Below are 26,880 nucleotides of genomic sequence, written 5' to 3' on the forward strand. Positions count from 1 at the left end.
CTGGCCTTGGGGATGGCCAGTCTCTCCCATCACTGTGTCCTTCACTCACCTTTCACCCGGAGGCTCTGCCAGTGGGGCGCCTGCCATTTCACCTCCTGAGAGAAGTTCGGGAGATATGCACAAATGGCTGCAACTCAAGGCTCCTGAGGAGGACGCTGGACACTGGGAGTGTAGTGGTGCCCGCTGCTGCTCCTTCTGCTTCTCCCGGTAACACAGGCTTCTTGGAGAGCATTCCCGCTGGAAGCATGCAGGCCACATGAGCAAGCAGATGTTCGAGCGCCCCTCTGAGGGGAGCCAGGAGGCGCCAAACTGCGCCCAGCTGTCCTCACTCCCTCCCGGCTAAAACCTGAGACGCCTCTGGGAGAATGTCCCCTTCGAGTTGCCGGGACAGCAAATTTCAAGGGAAAATGCAGCTGCTGGAATCGGTGCGCCACTGCGCCTGCAGCTTAATGCTCTCCAGAAGGATCAGCAGTGGGTGCCACCGCCACCCCCAGTGTCCAGTGTCCTCCTCAGGAGCCTTGAGTTGCGGCCGTTTGCACATTTCTCCCGAGCTTGTCTCAGGAGATGAAACAGCAGGCACCCCACTGGCAGAGCCTCTGGGTGGAAGGCAAGTGAAGGGCGCAGTAACGGGAGAGACTGGCCGTCCCCGAAGCCAGCTCTCGAGGAAGGAGGCAGAGATGAGGCCCGGGACTTGCTTCCCTGATGGGCAATGGGGGGGGGGGCTTTCTCGCATGCCTTTGGAGAAAGAAAGAAAGAAGGTATGCGAGAAAGCCCCCCACCCACCCACTGCCTGAACATGTGAAGGAAAGAAGCTGCAGGCTCCTTTGCCCTCGGCTATGCGACCTGCTTTCATTCTCTGCTGCCTGAACGAGTGAAGGAGGCAGACAGAGAATAAAAGGAGGTCGCGTAGCTAAGGCAAAGGAGCCTGCAGCTTCCTTCCTTCACACATTTGGACAACGGGGGGGCTTTCTCACATGCCTTTGGAGAAAGAAAGAAGGCATGCAAGAAATCCCCCCCACTGCCTCTCAGAGGTGGGTCGATTGGTGAGCCAGCAATCAGTGAGCAGCGGGCAGGGAAAGCATGGTGCGGACAGGTGGGGCAAGCAAGCGAGTGAGTGGCAACTGGATGGGTGGGGGGAGCGAGCGAGTGGGGGCAGGCAGGAGGGAGCATTCCGGTACTGTGTCACAGGATGAATGGTTTCCCAAAAGTATGCTAAATTTCACGAACGGGTTCTAGTATACCAGTGAGAACCAGCTGAAACCCACCCCTGGTGCCTTTATGACTTGTGGACTTCAACTTTCAGAATTCCCGAGCTAACCATGCTGGCTCGGAAATTCTGGGAGTTAAAGTCCACAAGTCATGTATCAACTCATAAAGTTGCCATGGTGAAGAAAGGGGCGAGCGCATTCCACGATACCTTCAGCTAGAGTCGGATCTCAGATTATTACAGCAGGCTTGTGAGGCATGCACCTTGTTGGTGAATGTGATTTATGACACAGACTGAGGGGAGGGAGGAAACATGGGCAAAGTTCAGCCATAATTAAAATGAGGTCAGATCTGACTGTAATGTTGCTGAAATGGTGTCTCTAATAAATGACTGGATTTGTTTTGAAACTTGGCTCGAGGTTAGTGAATTAATTAGGGCATCTTTCGGAAAACTGACATTATGAAGGGGCCATAGTTCTCCACCTTGGGTATAGGCAATTTTCCAGGCTACCCAAATGGCATCCTACTAAGCCAGCCCTACCCATGCTGGCAGAGGGGACCTACTTCGTATCCCATCAGTCAAAGAACTCTGACTATCAGGATCCAGAAAAAAAGCCTTCTCTATTGTAGCACCTGCCTTATGGAACATCTTGCCCTCTGGGATGAGATCTGCCCCCACTTCCTGTCCTTCCGCAAGGGCCTGAAGACCTGGGAAACCAATGGGGGAGTTCCACGCTGGAGGTGGCTGCTTTGATGTCAGACTCCATCCCCCCCCAACCAGTGATGTGCGGTGAGGTTTATGGCTGGTGAGGCACTGACACTGTGGTGGGTTTCAAATATTTTTAGACTTGTGGACTTCAGCTCCCAGAATTCCACAGCCAGGCAGGCTCAGTTCCAATTTAAAATGACAGCATTTGTTTTTCTCCTTTGCGAAATAAGTTTTCTTTTTTCATTTTCTTTTTCTTCTCCCTTCCCCTCCTTCCTCCCTCTCTTCCTTTCTCCCCATCTCTCAAACACACACACACACCACACACACAAGTTGGATTGGACTATCTCTCCTACCCCCTTCCCTCTCTCACTCACTCTCAAACAAACACACACACACACAAACAAAAGAAAGAGGCTGGGGGAAAGTCTGTGTGCTACAGCATGGCTCTTTGCCTGGCTTCAGTGGATGACTCTGCTTAACTGTTTAAAAAAAGCCTCTAAAAATTGCCCTCTATTATGAGGCAGAAGAACTGCGTGCCTCACCCATGTCAGGAATTTTTAGGCTTTTAACCCTTGCTTAACTCTGCTCAAGTGATCATAAAACGCCTAAAGTCAGACTAGATGAGGCATGCAGAGGGCGCTTTTTTAGAGGCTTTTTTATCAGTTAAGCAGAGTCATCCACGGTGAGGCAGCAACTAGCTCAGCTTTTTCCTTTTACATTTTTTTTCTTTTCATGATGAGAGCGGTGAGGCTGTGCCTCACTTGCCTCACCTGTGCCTCACTTGCCTCACCTGTGCCTCACTTGCCTCACCTGACTGTACGTCACTGCCCCCAACTCTCTGCTCTCCATCCAGCCATCTTTTGGGTTATGATATTGATGTATTCTTCTCGTTATGTTCCTTTGTTATTATTTTATTGTTCTATTATTTTACTTCTGTTTACATAATTTCCATTTTTGTCCCTTTCTATTATTGTTAGAGCAGCCCCACGGTGAGATAAGTGACAAATAAATCGAACAAAACTGTGTTTCCCCCAAAATAAGATTTATCTCGAAAATAAGCCATAGCTTGATTTTTATGTGTCAACCTAAAATAAGCCACACACCCCAAAAGAAGCCCTAGTTAAGACCCCACCCACTCCCTCTCACCCTCTGACTATACGAGGTGGGGCAAGCTGCATGCGGAAAAAAACTGTTAAGAAATAATATACAAAGATTTTTTTTTAAAAAAATATTATTTTAAATTTTAAAAACTTACATCATTCCTCCTCATCTCTGACATCCTAATATTTGGGCTTATATCTTCTACCATTGTCAGCCAACATGAGCTTTAGCAAGACCAGGCTGGGGAAGAACCTCTTTTGCAATAATTTATGGTTCACAGGAACTGTTGTGGTTGCACTGCCACTCACCAAGGATCAATAGTCAGACAATACACACACACACACACACATACACACACAACCTCCCTTTTCATTTTGGAATGCAGACTTAACGTCAAGCTTATAGCACCAGATGTTTGGCTTGTAGCACCAAAACTGATTCTGAACTGATGTATATCTTACATAAACTTTACACCCTCTTGCACTAAAGGTGTAAAAGAATTGTGATCACTCATAGAGAGGAGGTGTGTGTGTGTGTGTGTTAAATTCTTAATGCCTTCCATTCCTACTGCTTCCTTTCCAGGTTCAAGACTTTTGCATTCCCCTTTCTGTGCAGACAGGAAACTGGGAAGAGCTGATGGGGACCTTCCTGTCAGGGTTGATGGCCAAGGATTCATCTTCAGATCCAACTCCCTGCTCAGTGGCCATTCCTGATACACATATTAAAAACAGGTCTGAGGCATTCACACGTGCCATTCTTAGGTATGTGTTAAAGATGCAATTTGTTTCTTAAACTGGCTTTGCATTACCACTCGCCTTGCTTGGTGTGAACAAGCTTCATCTGCCAGACAGACTGCTGCAATTCCTGCATCAGTGTTTTCCAGATTTGAGGGCTGTAATGCACTTTTTATGGAGCTGCTGCTAAAGGCAGTTCAGGAACTTCAACTAAGGTAGAGCGTGGCAGGCTAATGGAAACCATTTAATGGTCTCGCCCATCATCCATTTGAGAAGTCTGCATAAATTGCTGATTAGTTTCTCAGCTCAGTTCAATACTGGATCCTCCCTCTTAACTCTGTAATTGCTACAGTTCAAAGGGTCCATGGAAAAAAAAAATCCTTCTGCAAGAAAATAATTTCCCTTCCCACCCCAGCCTCCCTCTTCGGATCCTACAAAGTGGCTTGATTCACTTCCAGTAGAAATAAATATTATTTTCATTGGAAAGTCAGATTTAACAGAAATTCATGCACACGCAGTATGTATCAAGCGCAAGCGCGCAGCACGCACATGAGCAAACTGGTAGAAGTGCCCGGAGGAACCCACCCCTGCTTTACACCTACCTGTTATTTCACTATTGGCATATACATTTTGGCTTTAAAATAGTAAAACCATCTGAAGTTTTATAAACACCTTTAGGCAGCTATTATTAAATAAAGAAATATAAACAAGATGTAATTTGTGAGATATTTCTTACCAGAACTGCAAGACACCAAACTTCAAGCACCAAAACTGATTCTTATCTTACACATTCTATAACTATAAATTAAGACTAAGAGCTAAATAACTCAAGGTGGTGAACATATCTAACATTCCTTTCTCCTACTCCTTTCTCCACAACAACAACACTATGGGGTGGATAGGGCTGAAAAAGAATGACTGGGCCAGAGTCACCCAGCTGGCTTTCATGTCTAAGACAGGACTAGAACTCTCAGTCTCTGCTGATTGGCCCAATGTCATCCAGTCAATCTTTTGCGCATAAGGCAGGAGTAGAACTCACCATCTCCCAGTTTCTAGCCAGGTGCCTTAACCACTAGAGCAGGGATGTTAAACTCGCGGCCCGCGGGCCAGATGTGTCATGCGCTGGCTGTGCCCACCCCCATTTTAGCGAAGGGGGAAAGTCACAATACATCATGTGACAACAACATGACGCTGTGAGTTTGACACCCAAACAGGCTCTTTTATTATTTATTTATTTAGCCTTTAAATATGCTTGTTAATTGAAAAGGGTACTACCCGATTCCAATTTTTTTGCCACAACTCTTCCTTCAAGGTCCATAATAGGCAGTGAACACTTCTAGAGGATGCCAAGATAAGGAAAGGGCTGTATACACATCTATCTATCCTACAGGCTTATTTCTGAATTCAACATTAGAAAAATAATCTTGTCAATGAGCATGTGCTCCTGTACTTACAAATGTGGTATATTTTATGCTTTATCTCTGTATGCATACATACATACATACCCTTTTATAAACAGGCTAAAAAAATAACCAGTATTGCTACAACAAGTAATTATATAGTGTACATCTCCAGATGGCAGACTCTAGATTTTTTCTGTCATACTATATAATTAACATACAATCACCAAGTTCCGATGCTGGCACATGAATGCCATAAATGATTCTCTGATGGACACAGTTCTCCCTTCAGATAGGGAAATGCCCTGTGCATAAAAAGACATACCGACATACTGATCATCTTATTAGCAGTGTTGCCATCACACACAAAACAACTGCTAACCAGTTATTTATTTTGTATTAATTAGTTGGCACACATTAGTGGCACATGGCCTGGTAGTACAATTGCCTCTTTTCCTTACTTACACGCATTCATATAAAAGAAATACCTGACGTCCTTCTAAACCTTTCGACTGATCATCGAACGGCAAAAGGATAATCTCAATGTCTTTATCTTTGTCTGACAACACTGACTGGGAAATTCTGGGAGTTGAAATCCACATATCTTAAAAGTTCCTGAGGTTGATAATGCACTACAGGATAAAGGGCATGCCCAGCACCAGATCTTGGTATTTTCAATCATCTTCTCTCCTTTGCAGTTATATATATTTTGAATTCATCTGTTTTATTATTTGAGGCAACCATAACTCAAGCTTGAAAAGGGATTCCTTACAATAAAGCCAAATTATTTCATAGAAAGGCTTAAAAGTGGATGACATTTCAGCAGATCTCTCTTGCCCAAGCAATAGAAAATGGTTGAGTATTAAGTTATGCAAATTTTCTAAAACCAGATTAATTTTTATCATCTAGTATGGAGAACAGAGTCATTTAGCACAGAAAAAGCACAATTCTACATTGAAACAGTTTCTCCTTATTACAAAAAAAAACAAAAACAAACACCTGACACAAAGGTGGGATTTATGATCCTCAATATCCTCCCCCCTCCCATTCTCTCTTTTGGCTGGGTTGGTTGGAGCTGGTGTGAGTCCAACCTGTGTACATGCTTTCCATCCTAAGCAGATGCCTGTTTCTCTACTCCTCCAGTGACTGGAAGCCTTCTTGTCTAAAGAAGATTGAATAGCTTGTATTGATTCCCTCCCCTTTATGGATATATTCCCGATAGCCACATCGATTTTGTCTTTCCTCTGTCCTGACCTCTGTCTTTTCTCCCAACCAGCCCCATAACATTGCCTGGGCATCATACATATCTCAGATCGCTCAACATTATCCAAACACCCAAATCTTTTGAACCGTCTATTTCCCTTCTCCCCCACACTCCCCGTCTGCTCTTGAGAGTGAACTCACTTCCACAAACCCTTTGCTTTCACGCCTTTCTTCTCCGTCATTCAACCCTCTCCCAGATCTGGCTCCTACCATGGACAGCTCCTTAGGAGCCTCTCTTACTTTCCTCCCCCGCCCCGCTCCTTTCTCTTCTCCTTTCTGATTTACCTCGTGGCTACTCGCTCTTTCTCCACCAAGTTGTTCCTCGCTCCCTCCTCCGGTCTACAGGCCATTCGCTATCCTCCCACTTTTCTGCCTTCAGAAAAGCCCTGATGTCACCCTAGCCCCTGTGCTCTACGCACGCGACTAAGTGTACATAGGATCCTTGCCTTACTCCGCGACCCAACCTTTCGCTTATTCCCTTTTCAAGGTAAGGTACGTTATCTGGAAGACCTCTAACTCTGTCTAAAAGCCTTCATTACCGAGCCCTCCCTCCGTTTCCAACTTCCTCGCACATTCTCTTCCCGCATCCCCAGTTCACACCCATTCTTGGAGCAAAGAGAGCCTACCCTGTTCTCCCCCCCCTCGCCCCCCAGCCATTCCGCCGGGCGGCGCGCGCGCGTACACAACACACATGCAGCCGAATTGACTCTCATCGCCGATGTCTCGCCTCCACCAACCCGCCACTTTCCTGTTTCAGCTCCTTCCTCCCACGCACTCCCCCCACCCCGCCCTTATACCTGCTGCTCAGTCTTCCTGGTCTCCAGAGGGAACCTCAGTGAAGGATGGGATCCACGCCCACCCAGCATTCCTGACTACCCCCTCCCTCATTTCACATCCCGACACATTCCACAGCCTGATGCCCCCAAGGACGCCCCTCCATCTACCACCGAGCGCCGCACTCCTCTCGCCCACACCCAGCTCACTTCGGTCTTCTTTGGTCTCCCCCGCCCGCTTGCCGCAGCATCAACCGACCTCCTGTTATGAGAGGTTTGGGGGAGGGGGGGAAAGACTGGACCCAAGCAAGGTCTCCGGTTCTCCTACCTGTGCTTCTGGCTACGTCCAGTTGGCAGTTATTGAGGTGGGGTAGTTAGAGCTGGGAGGATGGATGCCCCCCCCCCTTTACTCACACATCACACCCCTCCCTCTTGCTGCTGTAACCCTCCTTTATCCCCTTCAAGAGGCTACTGTAGATGGGAAAAAATTCAGCCTCCGCCCCCCTTCCCTCCCCCCCTCCTCTTACTTGCTCACTCGGCAGCTTTGTCTGCAAGGACGCCCCTTCCCCTCCCTTTGCACTGATGCGCGTCAAATGGTCTCATCGACCATGCTTCTTCAATGCAAGCTGTGGGGGGAGTAGTTGTGGTCTGAGTTTTATGAAGAATCAGCTGATTTGGCAGGGGCAAAAGATTAGAAGAGATGGTGTGTTTCTGGAAAGTCCCATATATTCCTGGTTTTCCCATCTGTCTTTCCTTGCCAAAACTTCACATTGACAAGCTACAAGTGCAGAGTATCGGAGAACTAAAGAGTCCCAGAACAATTGACACTATTTCCTCTGGGACTGCGCAGTGCAAATCAAAACCTGGCTAAATTAGAAAGAACTGAAAACCAAATCAATGGTGCAAAACTGAACCAGCCCAAAAAAGATGGGAGAAAACAGATTATGTTTTGGATCCAAATGAGCTCAGCGAGCTGATGCAGGAGTTTGATACAGAAAATGTTTTTGGGGAATCCTGCTTCCTCAGGAGAAAATTATATAAAATCTCTCAGTTCCAGTTTTTCATCAATTATTTATAAGCTGCCCAGGCTGCTGCAGGAGGAAGGACGAAGAGCCCACAAATTAACTCTAACCACAGCAGAGCTCCAATGCAGCATTTAATGGCTTGCCAGGGCACAGCAACTGCACCACACCATGATTTTTGGCTCCAAAACATTCAGAATTGCTCTTTCTCCTATAAAGAAGGCTATACCCACTAAGCCATAACCCAGAAAGCAATCCCATGAGTAATTGGAAGAAACAAGGAAGTGGTTTAGGAACTCACTCAGAATGGAAATATGCAACCTGATGTTTGATCCATTACACATTTTAAATAGATATGAAAGGTCCCAAGATAATATGATGATAAAAGGAGATGCAAGAGAAGCCAGGAACTGGGATACTTTTTTCCCCCACAAAATGATAGCGAAATAATCTGACAATAAATAGACACAAGTGTGGATTTTTTCCTTCAATTGTTTTACTAAAATCTTTTGCTGCTGAGACACAGATCCAGAGAGGGCTCACAGAAGAGGAAAGGAGGGGGAAGGGAGGGGCTTACGAGAGAAGGAACAGGGAGAGTGGATATAGATGGACACAGCTTCATTACATTTGTGTTAACAACAACAAAAGAAAAACCACAAAGGAGGGTTATTTTAAATGTCAGGGGATTTTTTTAAATATATATATAATACAAAAAAGCAAGAGACTCTAACCCCAAACTGTGGGGGTTGCATGCAACAAGGGAGGTGTTCAGCAGGTGGGGCATCAATTCTTGGTGCGAAGGGCTGATGCGCTTGGAACACGAATCACGAGAGAAGCTGAGGAAATGGAGCATTAAAAGACACCATGGAAGAATGAGGCGCTGGGCAAGGAGGGGAATTCAGAGCAGATTCTCAGCACAGAAATGGAGAACACTCCACACTGAAGCCATGGAGAAAGAAATACAGCCCTTTTCCATCTCATCTCACTGCAGCCCGAACCCCAGCACCAGGCACCCAATGATGCCACAAAATCCCAACCTGTACCCCCTTCTAACTTCTCTGTAGGTTCCCCAAGTTTTGTCAACCCCTGAACCAACCCATTATTTCTAACTCTGTACTCCTTCTCCTGCAACATTGCTTATACTACGTCCCACAATTATTCCAGTCTTCGATCCCCCTTGATCTGTGAACTGAGCTTACTAAGTCATTCTGTCTCATTATCTCACTCTTTTAGTGAAGTTCATTTAGGGGCAACAGGGGGCACTGCTGGAATAAGCAAGATCTACTGTGATAAAAGATTATCATTATTTGGCTTAGACCATGGACTACAGAAATGAATGTATTTCCAGGACTGTTCTGAGGGCCACAAGTTAATAGTAAGGGAGTCAATAAAATGAGAGTGCTCTCAAAATGCACAAAGTCTTTTTGTGGCCCTCTGAACAAGAGTTGCTTCGTTGGCTGAGCAGATGCTTTCCCAGCTCCACTATTTTATGAGCACAGGCAGGGGGAGAGAATGAATGAAACTGCCATTACATTAGAAACCCATATATGGCCACTGAATATCCATCTGGCTTGAAGGCTCCAGCTGCCAGTGAGGGACAGGGATGGGGCTGGGAGGATTGGCTTCTGTCTCCCCACTCCTAGAAATCACCAGGGCTGTGTGGGGAGGGCTTGGCTCACAACCGAAGCTCCCTCCATGGGTAGCACCGTGACGGCGGCTGGAGGTGGAGCTGAGACGGCTGCAGCGAGGGGGCAGACCTCACCCGTACCTGTGGAGGAAGACAAAAAGAAAGTCAGAATGTTCATACCCAAACTCTTACTGTTATTAGCCCAAGCTTTCGACTGGCTTCCTACATCCTCTTATTACCTTACATTAGTTCAGGTTTAATAATTTGGTTTAATGAGGTAAAGAAGAGATGCAGCTATCCCTTCTCCAAAATACCCTATTTATCCACAGCCTGGTAGAATTTCTCTCTAAAAGGCTGAAAAGATTAAGTGTGTTAAGCCTGCCTATGCTAATTAAATAAGGTTAGGCTGGCACTAACTGTTAATCCTCCTCCTGAAGACAATACGGAAACTCAGTTTATCACTTAAATGCCTGGATTAGGAAACTGTAGAGTACAATGTAAAATAAAATGGATCTGTCCAGGATGCATAATGCAAGCAACCATCTGTAAAGGCAAAAAGAAGCTAAAACACTTACCAATGGATTTGTATCTGTTGATAACATAAAGGAATTTGTTGATATCCCCAACCCTCCTGGTTTTAACATTAAAAAACACCATAATCCCGCAGAAAAATATTCAGAAAATACAACACTCAATGGACTGTGTATGGCTTTTTTAAAATTACAATTCAAATCCTGAAGATGAACCTGCAGGAAGATTAGTCAAATCGCACTATCAGATACTGCTATATGCAGCATTTAACTGGCAAAAAGATGCTAAGTTAGGATGCAGCTGCCCCAGGGAGCTGGAATTCTCCCTTTTCTCACTGAAAATATAAGGGTGCCTAAACAACCTTAGGGGGGAAATGGGCCTCCCCTCCCCCTTCCCAGGACAGAAGGAAGCGGCTCTTGCCTGGTGGCCCGGACAGTGTTTCACCGCAGCGGTTGGCCCTCAGTGGCCGCGGTCCCTTCTCCTGCGTGCGTCTGCAGATGCCCGTTGAGCTGAGCTGGGGTCTTGCAGTGCACGCCACACAGCTTGCAAAGGAAACGCTCCAGCCGCGGGGCGGCTAGTCCATGGTCCTTGACCGCGTGGACCCTGAGATATGCCGCTGTGGTGAACCCTACGGGAGGGGGAGAAGGACAAAAACCAGCCAGGTCAGTGTCCGGCCTAATGAAAGTGTTAGCCCGGTGTCCTGCAATGCTTGGCTGTGCTTCATCTTAGAGGTGACTGTGTCCTGAAACCTAGTGAAGGATCTATTGCAACAAGCTTCCCTAATTTCAGAGGCAGCTTCTCAGCCCAAAGACAGCTGTTTCTTGCCACCAAGCAAGTTATTACTGTACAAACAGCATATCGCACCCTAAGGGCAGCTGCATCTTGCTACTAAAGAAATCAATATAGTACAAATAACCTAAAGAAAATCACCAAACCTTCAACAGAAACATTTTGGTAGGAGAATGTTAGTAGAATCCCCCTACAAAAAAATTATAATGTTGTATTTCTCTATTATTTAATTCACTACAAATTTCAGAGCCAAAACTGAACAAAAATAATAATAAAGTACTATATATATATTATTAATATATGGATAACACACATTAATCAAAAATGTAATCCAGAAGATATATTAAAAGCAGTTAAAATTTAAAAATTCCACCACAATTTTAAATTTGCACATTGTCTAATAATTGTAATTAATGTCTTAAGACTTTTGCAATGTCAAGATCATGTGGGATACTGAGCTATCAGAAGGATAGCATTGGAATAGACATATCCACTGCAGATATTAGGGAATTGCCTTCCAATCATTCTTAAAATTATTTCTTGTACACATCTATCAATTCATTGGACTATATCCATAGAAGTAAGAAGCATTATCTTTCACTTTTACTGCACAATATAAATCTCTACAGTGTCTTACAAAATGAAACTAAGGAAATGTTTTGACATATAAATGGGAGAAAGTCACATTGTGAACTACTTGTATTGCCAAGCAGTTTGCATATTGTAAACAAATATGTATTGGCAGCCTCATTAACACTTGTGTATTAAGAGACTTCTGTTTCAGTAATTCGCATTGTATTTCCAAGATACCTTTAACAGGCCTCATATGCATTTTTGCAGAATTACTCATGGACAGCAAATTTGTTCCATGTTTAAATGTTTTTGTATTTAAATCCAGCTTTTTTCCACACAGCATTTGCCAGAACTCATTCCTTCCATAAAGCTTTGGTCATTATACAAGACTATTTAGCTATATTCTAGTTGACGGAAATTATGCAGCTTATTTTCATTTTTATCAAAAAGTAGCAATATTCAAATAGATTAGAAACAGAGAAACTACCGTATTTATTCGAGTATAACGCGCAAAATTTTCTACCAAAAAAAGAAATCAAAGTGTGGGTGTGCGTTATAAACGAGGGCTGGGGTGGGGTGGCAGTGGCGGCCGGTCCATTGAGGGCGCAGGCGAATTGTAAATTGTAAATTTCCGGACTGCAGCCTCGATCCCGGCCTCAGGCGGCGCCGCGCCGTGCTCAATAGTCGCAACTCAGCTGCCTGCCGCCTTTCCCCTCCTTTGTCTCCCAGCCGGGGCGGCCCGCCGCCGAGTTGCAACTATTGCCGCCGCTGCTGCCGCCGTTCACAGGACCCGCCTCTCATCCTCTTCCTCCAGTCAGCAGGAGGAAGAGGGTGAGAGGTGGGTCCTGTGAACGGCGGCAGCAGCGGCGGCAATAGTCATGGCCGCACGTGTTCAACAACGTTTTTTTGTCAATTACAATGCTTGGTGTGAAACAAAATTTTATACCGATTTTTAATCGAAAATTAGGGGGTGCGCGTTATACACGTGTGCGCGTTATACTCGAATAAATACGGTAATTCTAGTACTGCATTAGGTTAGGACAGTGGTGGGCAACCTTTTTTTTCAACTGAGCCAAATCTCGCCAAAACCACTACTGAAATTTATTTTGAGAGCCACATTTTTAAAACCGAAAATACATAGGATGGTACACTGTTTTTAGTTTCAATAAACTCTGGCATTTGAAGCACGCAAGTCTTAAAGCTGTCAAGTTACAAGATCCTTGCATCCCTAACCCTTTAGAAAAAAAAACCCAGGGGTCTTCAAACCTGACAGCTTTAAGACTTGTGGAGTTCAACTCCCAGAATTCCTCCTCCAGTCATGTTGGCTCAGGAACTCTGGCACTGAAGCATGCAAGTCTTAAAGCTGTCAAATTACAAGATCCTTGCATCCCTAACCCTTTAGAAAAAAAAACCCAGGATCTTCAAACCTGACAGCTTTAAGACTTGTGGACTTCAACTCCCAGAATTCCTCCTCCAGTCATGTTGGCTCAGGAACTCTGGCATTGAAGCATGCAAGTCTTAAAGCTGTCAAGTTGCAAGACCCTTGCACCCCTAACCCTTTAGAAAAAAGAAAAAACCCAGGGTCTTCAAACCTGACAGCTTGAAGACTTATGGACTTCAACTCCCAGAATTCCTCCTCCAGTCATGTTGCGGCGACGTCATCTGCGTGGATCCATCTTCGGCTTTTTTCACAGGGGGCAGGGCTGCTGCTGAAGATGTCGACGACGAGCCCCTGCCGCCACCAGAACAACAGCTGCCTCCTCCTCCTCCTCCAACAGCACCACTACATTTGGAGTGAAGCCGCCAAAGCTCCCGCTGGCGCCCCCCTCCACTCGGAGCACCGCGTTACCCCTGCTGCCTTCTCCGCCGCCGCCATGCTTTTGAGAAGCCATGAGGCTTTTTTTCCCCTGCTCCTGCCCCCCCCACCGCCTTCCTACTGGCTCCCGCGGCCTCATGGCTCCTCAAAAGCACAGCAGAGGAAGAGGGGGCAGGGTAACGCGGGGCCCAACTCAGGTGCTCCGAACGGAGGGGGAGGCGCTGCTGCCATAGGCGGGGGCGCCGGCGGGAGCTTTGGCGGCTTCACCTCTGCCGCAGCGTCGGGTGCTGTTAGAGGAGGAGGCGGCGGCAGCAGATATTCCGGTAGCGGCAGGGGCTTTACTTTAGCTGCAGCGCCAGGCGCAAGCAGCTAGGATTGGCCGCTCAAAAGGCAACCGACAAAAGCCACTTTCCCAGAGGGGGGGGTGGCTGTTGGAAGAGGGAAGTTGCCGGGCGCAAGCAGCTAGGATTGGCCACCCACAAAGGACCTCCTCCCCGGGTTTGCTTTCCTGGCGTCAGTCGCCCCGCGCTCACCAAAACAAGTCCGGGGAGGTCCTTTGCGGGCAGCCAGTTCTAGCAGCCGCGCACCTTAGAGGGAACAGTGGGAGAGAGGGGACCGGGCGCCCGGCACACAGAAGAGCCGCATTAAAATGTGTAAAGAGCCGCATGTGGCTCGCGAGCCGCGGCTTGCCGACCACTGGGTTAGGAAGTCAATGAGGTGACTTAGGCTGGCTATTCCCCCTCACCTCTAGGAAGAAGAAAATAGAAACCCACTAATTGAAATGACTTGTTCAAGCAGTTGCCAGAGTTTGAAACTCACTTGAAGATACCCCCACCCCAAAAAAGGGAAAGTAATATCTAGAACAGATATTAAATTGGGAGTGGGGGCTAATAGTACTAGAAACCAAGTTGAACTTAACTTTACCTTCAAACAGATTAGTCAAGAATGAATAGATTTATGACTGAGAGATTCCTGAAGGAAAGAGAGTAAGGGAAAAACTTGAAAAACTAAATTAATTTACTGGAATTAAATTCCAGTGAAGCTGAATGAAACCTAAGAAAACCTGCACACATTTGCATACAGGGCACATTTTAAAAGCAAGAGTTATATTTATATTTACAGTTAAGTTCAAATGTATCTATGTACCTATCTTGAACCCTATTCTCTTACCTTTGTTGCACAGTTCACAGACATGATTCGGCCCTTGGCTGTGTACTTTCATGTGGTCTGTGATATAGGCAGCACTCAGCATCTTTCCACACACGTGACATGGCACCTTTTCCTCATGACGGACTGTGTGAGCACGTAGTCGATCCTTAGTGGCAAAAGCTGCTTCACAAGTCTGCAAAAATAGGGGGAAAAGAATCATTGGTCTATTGCCCTGTGCATTTACCAGCTAAAGACCAAAGTGTACATAAGATTCTCTTAAATGTATGTTATCTTTGTTCCCTCTTGTATCAGGAAGACTGCCCAGAACCCTTGAGCATAAATAAGTACATTATCAATGGGAAAAAATACCTCACATTTGAAGGGTCTCTCTGTTGAGTGAACTTGTCGAACATGGCTGTTCAAATGATCTGGCCTGTGGGAGGAAAGGAAAAAAAAGATGAAATGTTGTTTTATTCTTCTCTAAACAGGGTTAGGGTGATTCTACTTATCCACCAAAAAACTTTGCGTTAAGGAATCTGACATCTTATATTTGGGGGAAGACTGGAATAACAGAGTGGTAAATTTCTTTCATAGATTATATTTTTTAAAGCTAGGAAGAATCATGTATACTTAATAGTTGAAAAAGCAGCATTTATATAATAGGAACAGACTTCGTTCCATTCTGGAAAGTCTCATATGCACAATACATAATACTAGTGATGGAAAATATATGTCTGACACTTTAAAGAATTAAATAATGAGAATTTAGATTATTATATGCTGAACAATTCATAGGAATTAATCCACTAAATGATTAATCTGTAATGGATATATGGCAAATAGAAATCTCATGAGACAGAACAGAATAAATCTGTTGGATTTATGGAAGATCCATATGGAGCAAGTTAAATCTGGAAATTAGAATCCCGGAAGTGAGGGACATCATGGTTTTCATGTCAGAACATTTACTATTAAAATGAGACTGTTTAACTACACCTAGTTAAATTTGAACTAATTTCTATAAGATTTTGTTTTTAGCATTTATAATGGGAAAAATTTGTAAATAGATTCAGGTGGTGTCTACTGTAAGTATTAGATAAAAATAGAAAGGATTCATTGCAGACAGTGGTACATCCTCTGCCTTATGCAATTCCGTTTGCTTCAGACTATATTTTGGATTCCATGACTGTCTTATTTAAGCAACCATTTGCAATTATCACAGTAATGAAAAAGTAGTTTTATAACCACTTCTCATATTTATAGCCTTCAGAGTTTTGTGAAGCAAAGGAAAACTGATATATCATAGGCAGTTGCAGTTTCACTTAGCGACTCCTTCCCTTAAGTACCAAATGTATCAGACTTTTTCTAATATAAGTTTTAAATTATTATAAATTGGATGTTTTAAAATAGTGAAGATCTCTTGTATTTTTGAATCCACAAGAAACAATTCATTTTATAAAACAAACTATAGATATGTTGTTTTTTACAAGGAGCTTCTCTCAGGGATTTCGAAGTAAAATGCAATAATTGACCAACCTGGACATTTATTTGGGATATAAAATTACAAATGCTTGGCATTTGCAGAATATGAATATACTGTAAACATTAAAAACCTTGTTTAAAAAGCGAGGACATGATTTCCATAGTGTGGAGGAATGAGAGTAGCAAATAAAAACCAAGGGAGAGTTTCTTGAGTATCAGCAACCTTTTTGATTGCTATTATCCATTTTTCCCTTGCCTTCCACATTACAAGGTGCAACTTTCATTCAGAATTCTTTTTTCCAAAACAGCCAGAGAAATTTAATATCCCTATTATTGTGCAAATAAAAGCAACATAACTCTTAATTTTATTTGCTAATATTTGTATCAGCTGGAAAAAAAAATTCTGTGTATTTTTTTAATTTAACATTTGTAGGAATATCTGAAAAACAGCAACCTGGTTAAGATTTTTGTATTTCTAAAGCAAAACACAAATCCTTATTCTTTGGCACCTGCCTTTGCGGCAAGTATGTAAAAAGTGCAGTTCATGAGCCATCTGCATTTCATCAGTATCCATTTGGTGGCCTCCAGAGTATGTAGGATCAAAATGGACTTATTTGGTATATTTTGGCGTGAGCAAAATCTTAGACCTATTCAAAATCCCAATTTCTCTTTCCCTGGTTGTATCTGTTTTGAATCCTGGATCTTCCCTGCTTTTCAGTTCAAATTTTAAACTGAAGAAATTGTGCATTGACTCTAGGTCTAACTATTATTTGAGATTTATTTCTCACTTCTGTTCATGCCAGTGTTAAATAATTTATTTTTCTTACAATCTATGTCCTAAATTAAGCAGTTTCAGTATTCTAATCCAAGGTATTCCAGACTCTTGCTATTTTATGTTTCTATTTCTTCTGTGCAGGTATTTGTTGAAATATCCTGGAGTGCCAAAGTGTTTTGCGGTAATTAAAACTTTTAACCATAGTACATTGACAAAATTTATAAGCTTGTTGCCAAAACAGTACCATAATGTCATTACTTGATACTCTTGCAAGGTTTTAGTTCTGAAAATGTATTTCCTTTTCCCACAAACTGACCTCATGATTTGCTGCTTGATCCAAGAATATTTTCTAATATGTAAAAATCACAGCTGGAATCTTTTCAGACTCTCATTTTGAGGAAAATGTAAGGCATTCCATGTTAACATGGAATTCAGAACTAAAAACAAAGGTCTCCCCAAATGCAGTATGCTAGCAATGACAAATTTTAAATTGTCTCTCCCCCCCCTTCCACACAATATTGTCTTAGTATAGGCTTCTTCTTTATGTGGAGAAATTCTAAGTCATCTACTACTTAAAGGGCATCTTTTTAAGAATGTTTTTGAAGAATTGTTTCAAACTATCAATCTGATGAGGTAATTCCACAGGTAATATTCAAATGAGTGTGCATTGGAATGAGTTTTAAATGGTTTTCCCATTTCTTTTTAAATCAATAGATCTTTTTGTTTTCTGAGGTTCGTCGGCCAAAACATCTCAATTCACTTTTGTTGCCTGGTGTACAAAATAATCAGAAAACTGTCCTATAGATTCTTTGATTTTAGAATCCACCGGCACTATGGCAATAATTGGGAAACAAACTAGTTGCACAGTCATTTGTTAGCCACATCAAAGAGAAATGTATTCTCACATTTGTTCACTATTCTTCTCTCAGTTGGAATTTATGTAGAATAAGGAAATTGTTGCTAAGTTTAATGATGAAAAGAAAGCATATATTTCCTTAGGAGTATTATGAGGATCCATAGAACTAAGTGTCTATCAGTGTCTCTTAGAATGTCATGTCAGTGTATTAGAGAAATCTGGGGAAGTTAATAGAGGTAGGTTTGATCTGGCCCACAAACTGATTTGGGAACTCTTATATTATTATGCCTTCCTAAGTCAGTTTGGCATGTTGTATGTATATCTTAGTCTTTACCAAAAAGGGGAAATATTTTTCTCAAATTTCTCATACAAGCACTTCAAAAATTCCCGTATGAAGTGCATCCTCCCTGAACCCTCAACTCCCTCATACCGAGAGAAACTCTTCCCACAGTGGCTGCAGATGTACGGCTTGTGCACAGCACCGTCATGTGAACGGACATGATAGCTCATGCGGTCCTTCCTTTTGAACCGTTGCTGGCAGACAGGACATTGGTAGGGCTTCTCATCTGAATGTGACAACTTATGCCGATTGAGATGGTAGACATCCCGGAAGGCTTTCCCACACATTTCACAAGCATGGTTCTTCCGGATACGTTTGCCTGATGCTGTTGTGGTCACTAGGCCTGCACCTGACCCTGCAGTGTTTCCAGTACCCTCAGCAGGGGCAGGTGCTGCTGGGGCTGTACCACCGATGGCAGAAACACTAAGCAAGCTGAGGGGAACCATAGTGGGCATCTTCATGGTTGTGGGTCCAGCGCGAGAAGATTTTGCTCCTGTGTGTATAGCTTCATGGCGCCGCAAGTTGTAGCCATTCTTGAATTCTTTAGCACACAGGGAACAGATGTAGGGCCCTTTACTCTTCGGTTTCTTCTGGGCTTCAGCTGCCTGTGAGTTGGCAGGAGCTGCCTGTGGGGTAGGGGCTTGCGTGGTCTGAGTGGGTGGCACTATCTGCCCACTCCCACCTTCAGAGGCAGAAGGCTGCTGCTGTTTCAATGCAGCTGTATCTACTGTAGAAGCAGCTGGTGCAGAAGCAGTGGCAGCAGCAACCACAGCAGCTGCAGCAGCTGTTTCTTGTGCTGCAGCCAAAACAGGCAGGAGGTCCACTTGGAGGGACTCAGCAGGGGTAGCTGTCTGTTGGGGAGGAGCAGTTGTGGTGGCAGTCTGAAGAAAGAGAGATTGTATAATTGAGTAACATAGTGATGAACAGCCTACAGTAATCTAGCAACTTAAATACAAAGATAAGTAAATTCTTACTTCAAAAATAAGCATAGTTTTTACTAGCAGAAACAGCTGGCTTAATCAATATGCAGCATATGCTACTAAACAGAATAAAAGCAAATTCTTGGTTTTTAATATCCTAATATTTGAGGGTTCCACTATGTGTAGAATTTCTCTTTTCTGCTCCCAGAATGTATTACATTGTCTCACTACTGAGACTAAAATAGTTTCCTTATTGCGTAACAGGTAAGTGACATGGAATATGTATTTAAAATTGATGTTTATAAATACAAGGAACAAAATTAGCATGTGTGCAATATCCTTGGAATAAGAGTGGAAGAAAAGTAGCTGGCTTTTGTCTATGACACTGCAGAAGATGGAGTAATTCCACAGTTTAGCAGAAAGATATTATAGAATGTTGAGTACTATCCTGTTTGTTTTCCAGATAATGTCTTTCTCTACACTAAACTAAACTGAAGCAATCAATTTTAATGTGTGTACAAACAGGAAATAAGTAGGAAAATTATCTCTACCTTATTGATTCTGGTCAAGGTTCAGCTAAAGAAATAATCCATATGTGGCACAAGGCCTTAACTGTCATCTAGACTTAAGGGCATGTAGCTGTGCAGATGCCCCAATGATGCATTTATGCTTTAATATCTGCAAGGCAGAACAATCTTATTTTTCTTATGGTTTTCTCCACCAGGAGGAGAGATTCAGTACGATGTATTAGAGATTAAGTTCATGTAATAGTATTCTCTAGATAATTAATGCTTTTTGACTAGGTTGAACTTACCTATTATATTTTTACCAAATAGTTGAGAATTTCTATGTACTTTACTCCAAAATGAAAATGCAGGCATCCTGAATTATGAAAAAACTGTAATTTATAATTATTTTTCTATTTAAATAATGCCTACCACTAGCTTTAGCTTCCTGGAGAAACACTTTTAATTCTACCTTGATGTTCTCAATGCTGCAGAAACATTCATTCACATTGATAGGGAACTCCTTTCAATCTTCTAAAATAGATCTGCTTATAATTTATTCTGAAGAATTATAATAATAAAAAATTAACTTAAAATATTTAGTTTTAAATGATACTCAACAGAAAGTGATATCTCTTACAGCACATAATACAGTTTTCTTAGTATAAAATTAGTTACACTCTCTCAAGTCAATGCTGTTGCTATTAAATAAGTTTTTGACTCAGTTCAAAAAACTATTTTAAAATTAAATCAACCTTGAAACTGCTTCCATAAAAATGACTACACTGTTGCCCAAACATGCTTGCTCTCACTATTTCAGGAAATTTACAGGCAAAATGAGTAAAGGAAAACCAACCGTCTTCCTCAGAACATTAGATTATCAGTTATTACAAGGCAGATTTATAGAACCCATCTAAAAAGAAATAGTTGCATTTAAAAACACATGGTTATCCTGAGCCATGCATATTTCAATAGGTCTATCTAATTTCTCTATTATTGCTCAGAGTATGGAGTTCTGAGATTACCATACTGCTGAAATTAAAGCAGTATGTATGTAAGTCCTAGGTTTCAAAAATCAATCAATTCTAACAAAAACATGTAGAATTTTACTTTGTCATATTTAGGCATTTTATTTTGCCTTTCATACTTACAAAAGAAGTGCATCTTCACACCACAAAGTATGAACCAAAACTATTTATATTCTGCATATTATCTGTACTGCTGATTTAAAATGAAGGGCAGAAGTAGAGTCCAGACAATCCAAGGCATGGTATAAGTGAACAGTGATACTGCCATACCTATCTCAAAGACAGATTCTCAGTATTAGTGATTGCTCCAACGACTCAACAGAAAGCATGGAACAGGAACTGTGTTATAATTTTAACTCCGCTAAAACGTATATAGAGGGATTAAATATATAGTCTCGTGAAAAAGTAGAGAAAATGCTGCTTATTAAATAGATTTATACACAAATTATTGTTCAGTGATATAGTAATCAATATACTGTGCATTCAGAAAGTATTCAGGCCTCTTTACTTTTGTCAATTTTGTTATGCTGCAGCCAGATTCTACACTTCGATGAAATTCATTTTTTTCTCATTAATCTACACTCAGTACTTCATGACAAAGTGAAAATAGAATTCGAGAAATGTCTGCTAAGTTATTAAAAAGGAAAAAAAATTGAAATATCATACTGGCATATGTATTCAGATCATTTGCAACTTGAAATTTAGCTCCGGTGCGTGCCCACCCCCCCACCCCCCGGCCAATTTCTCTTGATCGTTGCTGACATGTTTCTACACCTTGATTGGAGTCCACTCTGGTAAATTAAAATTGATTGGACCAGGGGTGAAATTCAGCAGGTTCTGGAGAACTGGAAATTCTGAGTAGTTCGGAGAACCGACAAATACCACTTCTGGCTGGCCCTAGAGTGGGGTGGGAACGGAACTTTGCAATATCCTTCCCCTGGAGTGGAGAGGGAATGGGGATTTTGCAGTATCTTTCCCCTGGAGTGGGGTGGGAATGGAGATTTTGAGTATCCTTCCCCTTCCACACCCACCAAGCAGCCCACAGAACCAGTAGTAAAAAAAAATGAATTTCACCACTGGATAGGACATGATATGAAAAAACACACACTTCTCTATAGAAGGCCTCACAATTGGCAATGCATACCGTAGCAGAGCAAAAGCCATGAGGTCAAAGAATCTGCTTGCAGAGTTCAGAGACAGGATTATTGCAAGGTACAGATCTGGGGAAGGTTACAGTAAAATTTCTGCTGCACTGAAGTCTCCAAGAGCACTGCAGCCTCCATAATTCTCAAATGAAGGGAGTTTGGCACAACCAGGACTTTTCCAAGAAATGGTGCCCAGTCAAATTGAGCAATTGGGGGGAAGGGCCTTAGTAAAAGAGGTGACCAAGAACCCGATAATCATTCTGACTGAGCTTCAGAGAATCTGTGTGGAGATGGGGCAAAGTTCCAGAAGTACAACCATCATTGCAGCCCTTTACCAATCTGGGCTTTATGGTAGAATAGCTAGACGCAAGCCTCTCCTCAGTGCAAGACACATGAAAGCCCTCTTGGGAGTTTCCCAAAAAGCATCTGAAGGACTCTCAGACTGTGGGGAACAAAATTTTCCGATCTGATGAAATATTGAGTTGTTTGGCTCAATTCTAAATGTAATGTCTGGAGGAAACCAGGTACTGCTCATCACCTGCTCAATATCATCCCAACAGTGAATCATAGTAGTGGCGGCATTATGCTGTTGGTGTGTTTTTCAGCAGCAGACACTGGGAGACTGATCAGGGTTGAGGGAAAGCTGAATAGAGCAAAGTACAGGGATATCCTCAATGAAAACCTGTTCCACAGTACTCAGGACCTCAGAGTGAGACGAAGGTTCATTTCCAATATGACAATGATCCTAAGAACACAGGGAAGACAACACAGGAATGGTTTATGGACAACCCTGTCCATGACCTAGAGGGGCCCAGCCAGAGCCTGACTTGAACCTTATTGACCATCTCTGGAGGGGCCTAAAAATGGCTGTCTACCGATGGTCACCATCCAACCTGTTTGAGCTTAAGAGGATTTGCAAGGAACAATGGCAGAAAATTCCCCAACCCAGATGTGCAAAACTTGTGTCATACCCCAAAAGACTGTTATTACTGCCAAAGCTGCTTCAATAAAGTACTGAGTGAAGGGTCTGAATACTTATGCCAATGTGATACTTCATTTTTCCTTTTAATAAATCTATAGACATTGCTAAAATTCTGTTTTCACTTTCATTATGGGATATTGAGTGTAGATTAATGAGAAAAAAATGAATTTCAACAACTGTAGAAGCAGTCTTCCAAGATTATAACTGTAACTGGTGGGGTGGGGGACCGCTTTCAGTGGCAAACATGGGTGAAAACTGCTACTTGTTCTTGTGGGGTACAAGTAAAAATCCAAAGTAAGCAAGCCACAAAATGAAGAGTAAAGGTGGGTAGACTTTGACTTATCCCTGGAAAAAAAATTGGCATCTCAGCTACAAGGTTAACGACGACTCCTGCTTTGCATGCTATTTATCTACTTCAGGCAGAAAAGGTATGGATATTATGTTTATTCCTGCTTGGTAAATGAAGCACCAATTGACTGACTTACATGATGCAGCTATTACTGATGTATTGTGTTTTTGGGTACTTTACCTCAAATCAGGTTTGAATAGTAAGTAGACGGAGGCAGTTTTTGCTAGGGTTGAGCAACACTCATTTGTCAGCATCAAACTTTTTGCATTTTCCAGAAACACATTAACAATTTTGTTCAGATTGGCTTTATTCTTAGATAATCACGAAGAACTTTTTAGGCTGCAGTTCTATTGGAAATTAAGTCCCATTGAATATTTTAATCTTTATTTTAAAAAAACAGAATGAATCCAAAATGATGCTACAAACTTTTTGTTTTTCTTCTATTCAATCCTGTCCAATACTCAGAGACTGTCTGAATTAGTCCTCACAAGTTTTTTGGCAAGGTTTTTTTAGAAGTGGTCTTTCATTGGCTCTTTCCTAGGGCTGAGAGAAGCTAGCCCAAGGATCATTCAGCTGGCTTTGAGCTTATCGAGGAACTAGAATTCACAGCTCCTAGTTTCTAGCCTAATGCTTTAACCACTAAACTGGCTCTCACAAATTTTACTAGTTTTGGCTAATCATTATTTCAGAGTCAATATTATAAAAATGAAAGTGACTTCAAATAATAACTAAATTATAATAAAACTCATTTATAGCAGCAGCACCAACTTTCAATAAAAGTCTTGAAAAGGGTACAATTACTTTTAAAATACAAAAATCTAACCTGCAATAGTGAGACATAGTTGCTACTAGCAATTCTTTCCCTGAAGACTCACTTTATTTTCTTTTATTGCCTAAATAGCTTACCTGGAAGGGACTTTGACTACAGCCCTGAGCAGCAAAAAATCTTGACTGGATTTCAGTCCCAACCTGCAGAGGATTCTGAGTATGACTCTGCTAAAAAAACAAAATAAAAAAGATCAGAGAATTTTAATTTTTAAAAAAGAATTCTTATGAAAGGTAACTGCAAAAATTAATATAGAGAGAATAATTGTCAATAATAATTGATTCCACAGGAAAACTGATTTAAACTGGAAGAGGAGCTCATTACAAAACATAAAATATCTTAAACCAGATAGTAGCATGACCCTTAGACAGGATAAAATATAAATACAATTATAACTGCTGTAAAGATCAGAACCATTTTTATAACCTGTTCTCTCCTTCATTTTTTCTTTGCTATTTACTTATCACTTTTCTTTTACCTTAATTTTGCTTTAAGTTTGTATTTTAATCTTATAAAAGCTTCTTTAATTAAAAAAAATTCTTGAAAATGTCAGCCATATTGAATTTTTGGATTGGGAGAAAGCTCAAACTTTTCTTCATCTGAGCTAAGTAATTTTAAGCATTTTATGCAAGTATCGACAAATTATAAATTCATAGAATATGAGATAGAAAGTGTTATATGAAAATTTTCTATAAAGAGAGATGAGAAGAGATAACAAATAGCAATAGATACAGGCAGTCGCTGTGTGAAATGTGCCTTACATTTCTGAAGTGTAGAACAAGGCTACAATGGGAGGAGGATAAAGAGAAATCTGCAGATGAGGTCAAGGTGTAGTGGCTGAAACGTAAGACAACAGTTAATTTAAAGGAGAATCATTTATAAGTGGTTTGAAAACTGAGTGGTGGTCGATCTGAAAAAGAGAAGGCCTATGTTGTCTTCTGCTGAGGAATCAGGAGCAGAAAGAACCGGTACTGGGGGAAAAATACAGCACTCTTACTACATGAAAAAATAAGGGGAGCATACAACAGGAAGAGGCTAGTCTGGATAAACAGTGAAAACTGAGTAAAATTAAAAGTGGTAGCAAATTAAGACAAATAGTTAAAGAGGGTGGAAAAAAGACGTTGAAGCAAATACAATACAAACTGACTTAAGGCAGGGATTACGACAGCCACATACACATTTTCTCCCAAAACACTGGGAAGTAAGTGAATGGAAGAGATGTGCCTCTTATTAGGCATATCTACACCTATTTATATAATCTTAACTCTTTGTTGGTGAAATGGAAGAATCTGGGATTTACATGTATGTTTGAAATAGTTGGGGAATGGATTGAGGTTTAAATAATTAAAAGAGGGGAGCAAATTAAGACAAGTAACTCAATGGGGTAAGGAAAGGATAGCATGTTAAGGCAAGTCCAAGGCAACTCTCATGGGGGTGGGGTTTGGTCACCAATTCACCCAAAATGTTGGAAAATAAATAAATGGAGTCATTATGCCTTTTACTAGCTATGTCTACAGCTATTACTAGGTCAGATGGAATAATTGGGCCTTTTTCTGCATTATCCTGTGACAGGAGATCCTAACCCTAACCCTTGAGATTCATGCAAAAAATATATATAAGAAGAAACAGGTGGAAAATTGACACTACACCTGTTGGCACCAGAAGGTAGTCCATAGCCACCTCCTACTGTAAGTGCATGCGTTTGAGGGTAATGAAATACCGGGGATCGGGAAATGGGAAGGAAGCACCTTTTGAGCATGGGTGGCCAAGTTCAAACTAATGCGGGGTGGAAACCCCTGGGATACTGGCCTGACAAGCAGGGAGCCAACATGGATAAGGGACATTATATTGGCCGAGGGTGGTCGGAGTATGGAGACAGCAGGAAAGGGGAGGATTATGTGTGTGTGGCAGGGCGAGGCGACTGAGGCGCGCCTATCTTGGGGGGCATTTTGGAAAGGAAGCTCCCTCGGAGTGGGGCTTAGGAGGCACCGAGGTAGCAACTGGCAGAGAAAAAGGTGGGGGAGCAGCGCGAGGGGCTGGGCAGAGCAAGCGCGAGAGGGAGGTGACCGTTGGCGGGGGGGAGAGAAGCGCGAGGGGCTGGGCACAGCGAGTGTAGAGAACGAGGGGGTAGAGGGAGCGCAAGGCAACGCTGGGCGGAGGGAGGTGACCGTTGGGGCAGCGCGAGGCGGACGGTGGGGGGGGGAGTGCGTGCCGAGTGCGCCCTGCTGGCCCGCGCGCGCAAGGGCCCCCGCCCGCTGGGATTCCCGAGGGGAGGGGCGGGGCAGGGAGGATGTGAGAAGGGAGCCTAGAGCTCCAGCTTGCGCTCCCTTGTCCTTCCCTCCTCGCGCTCCCCCCCCCACTTTTTTTTTGCGGAGAAGGGAGGGGGAAGGTGGAGGGGAAAAAAAGGGGGGGTTACCTGGAAGATGAAGCTACTCCAGTTGCTCGGGTCCATGGCGGCGGTAACGAGCGGGGGAGGGGGTTCAGCTTGGCGAGAGGGGGGGGTCGGGAAGGGAGGGGGGAGCGAGTGGGGAGCAGCAACAACGTCGCGCGGGCGGGGGGAGTGAGGTGGGAGGGGGGATAGAGCGAGGAGGCAGCGGCGCGAGGATTCCTAGGCGCGCACGCTGATTGGCCCCTTCTGCGCGCGCGCGCGCTCCCCCCTCCCGCAGCACAGCCTTTCTGAGCGGGAGGGGGAAAAGAGGGGTGTGGAGAAGGCGGCAGGTATTGATTGGGTGGGGCTGTAGTCCTCGCTCCCGACGTGCGCGGGACCGTACGAGGGACCCCACGTGTGGTGCCTGCTGATTGGGCGGACTGGCGAGCGCTGTGACCGTAGGGCTCATTCTTTTAAAGACTAAAGTTGATTGGCCAATGCCAAAGCGGCCGCGCGCGAGTAACGGTTGTCTTTTTCTCCTCCCCGTTATTTTTTTTTAATCTAAGTGACATGGACCCGTTTTACAAAATGGCCGCCAGCCTTGATCTTT

General features: G+C 43.1%; 1 protein-coding gene across 6 annotated transcripts; it reads right to left on the reverse strand.

Annotated features, from left to right (window-relative positions):
• Nucleotides 1–8,686: 8,686 nt before the first annotated feature.
• Nucleotides 8,687–26,498, reverse strand: LOC309381436 (myc-associated zinc finger protein-like). 6 transcript variants are annotated; one of them, XM_081932424.1, is made up of 8 exons: nucleotides 25,552–25,960; nucleotides 24,664–24,739; nucleotides 23,983–24,072; nucleotides 18,237–19,027; nucleotides 15,063–15,126; nucleotides 14,715–14,886; nucleotides 10,787–10,994; nucleotides 9,838–9,976 (listed from the first exon to the last, which is right to left on the reverse strand). In XM_081932424.1, the coding sequence occupies exons 1-7, from the start codon at nucleotides 25,659–25,661 to the stop codon at nucleotides 10,807–10,809; spliced, it is 1,491 nt and encodes a 496-aa protein (XP_081788550.1). In that variant the 5' UTR covers nucleotides 25,662–25,960; the 3' UTR covers nucleotides 9,838–9,976; nucleotides 10,787–10,806. The 6 variants fall into 6 exon arrangements, with proteins under 6 accessions (XP_081788551.1, XP_081788550.1, XP_081788553.1 ...); XM_081932427.1 differs by lacking the exons at nucleotides 24,664–24,739; nucleotides 25,552–25,960 and adding an exon at nucleotides 26,319–26,498 and having other exon boundaries at nucleotides 23,983–24,069; XM_081932426.1 differs by lacking the exons at nucleotides 24,664–24,739; nucleotides 25,552–25,960 and adding an exon at nucleotides 26,319–26,498.
• Between the last annotated feature and the right edge of the window lie 382 nt (nucleotides 26,499–26,880).

Source organism: Natrix helvetica, assembly GCF_964273705.1.
Source record: "Natrix helvetica genome assembly, chromosome: Z".
Taxonomy (NCBI): Eukaryota; Metazoa; Chordata; class Lepidosauria; order Squamata; family Natricidae; genus Natrix; species Natrix helvetica.

Coding starts and splice junctions, on each gene's coding strand:
- LOC309381436 (XM_081932422.1), bottom strand. CDS start 25,746: ATGTCCCTTATCCATGTTGGCTCCCTGCTTGTCAGGCCAGTATCCCAG. Junction 19,028..23,982: donor GTAGTCAAAGTCCCTTCCAG/GTAAGCTATTTA, acceptor CTCTTTCTTCAG/ACTGCCACCACAACTGCTCC. Junction 14,887..15,062: donor AGAGACCCTTCAAATGTGAG/GTATTTTTTCCC, acceptor CTATTTTTGCAG/ACTTGTGAAGCAGCTTTTGC.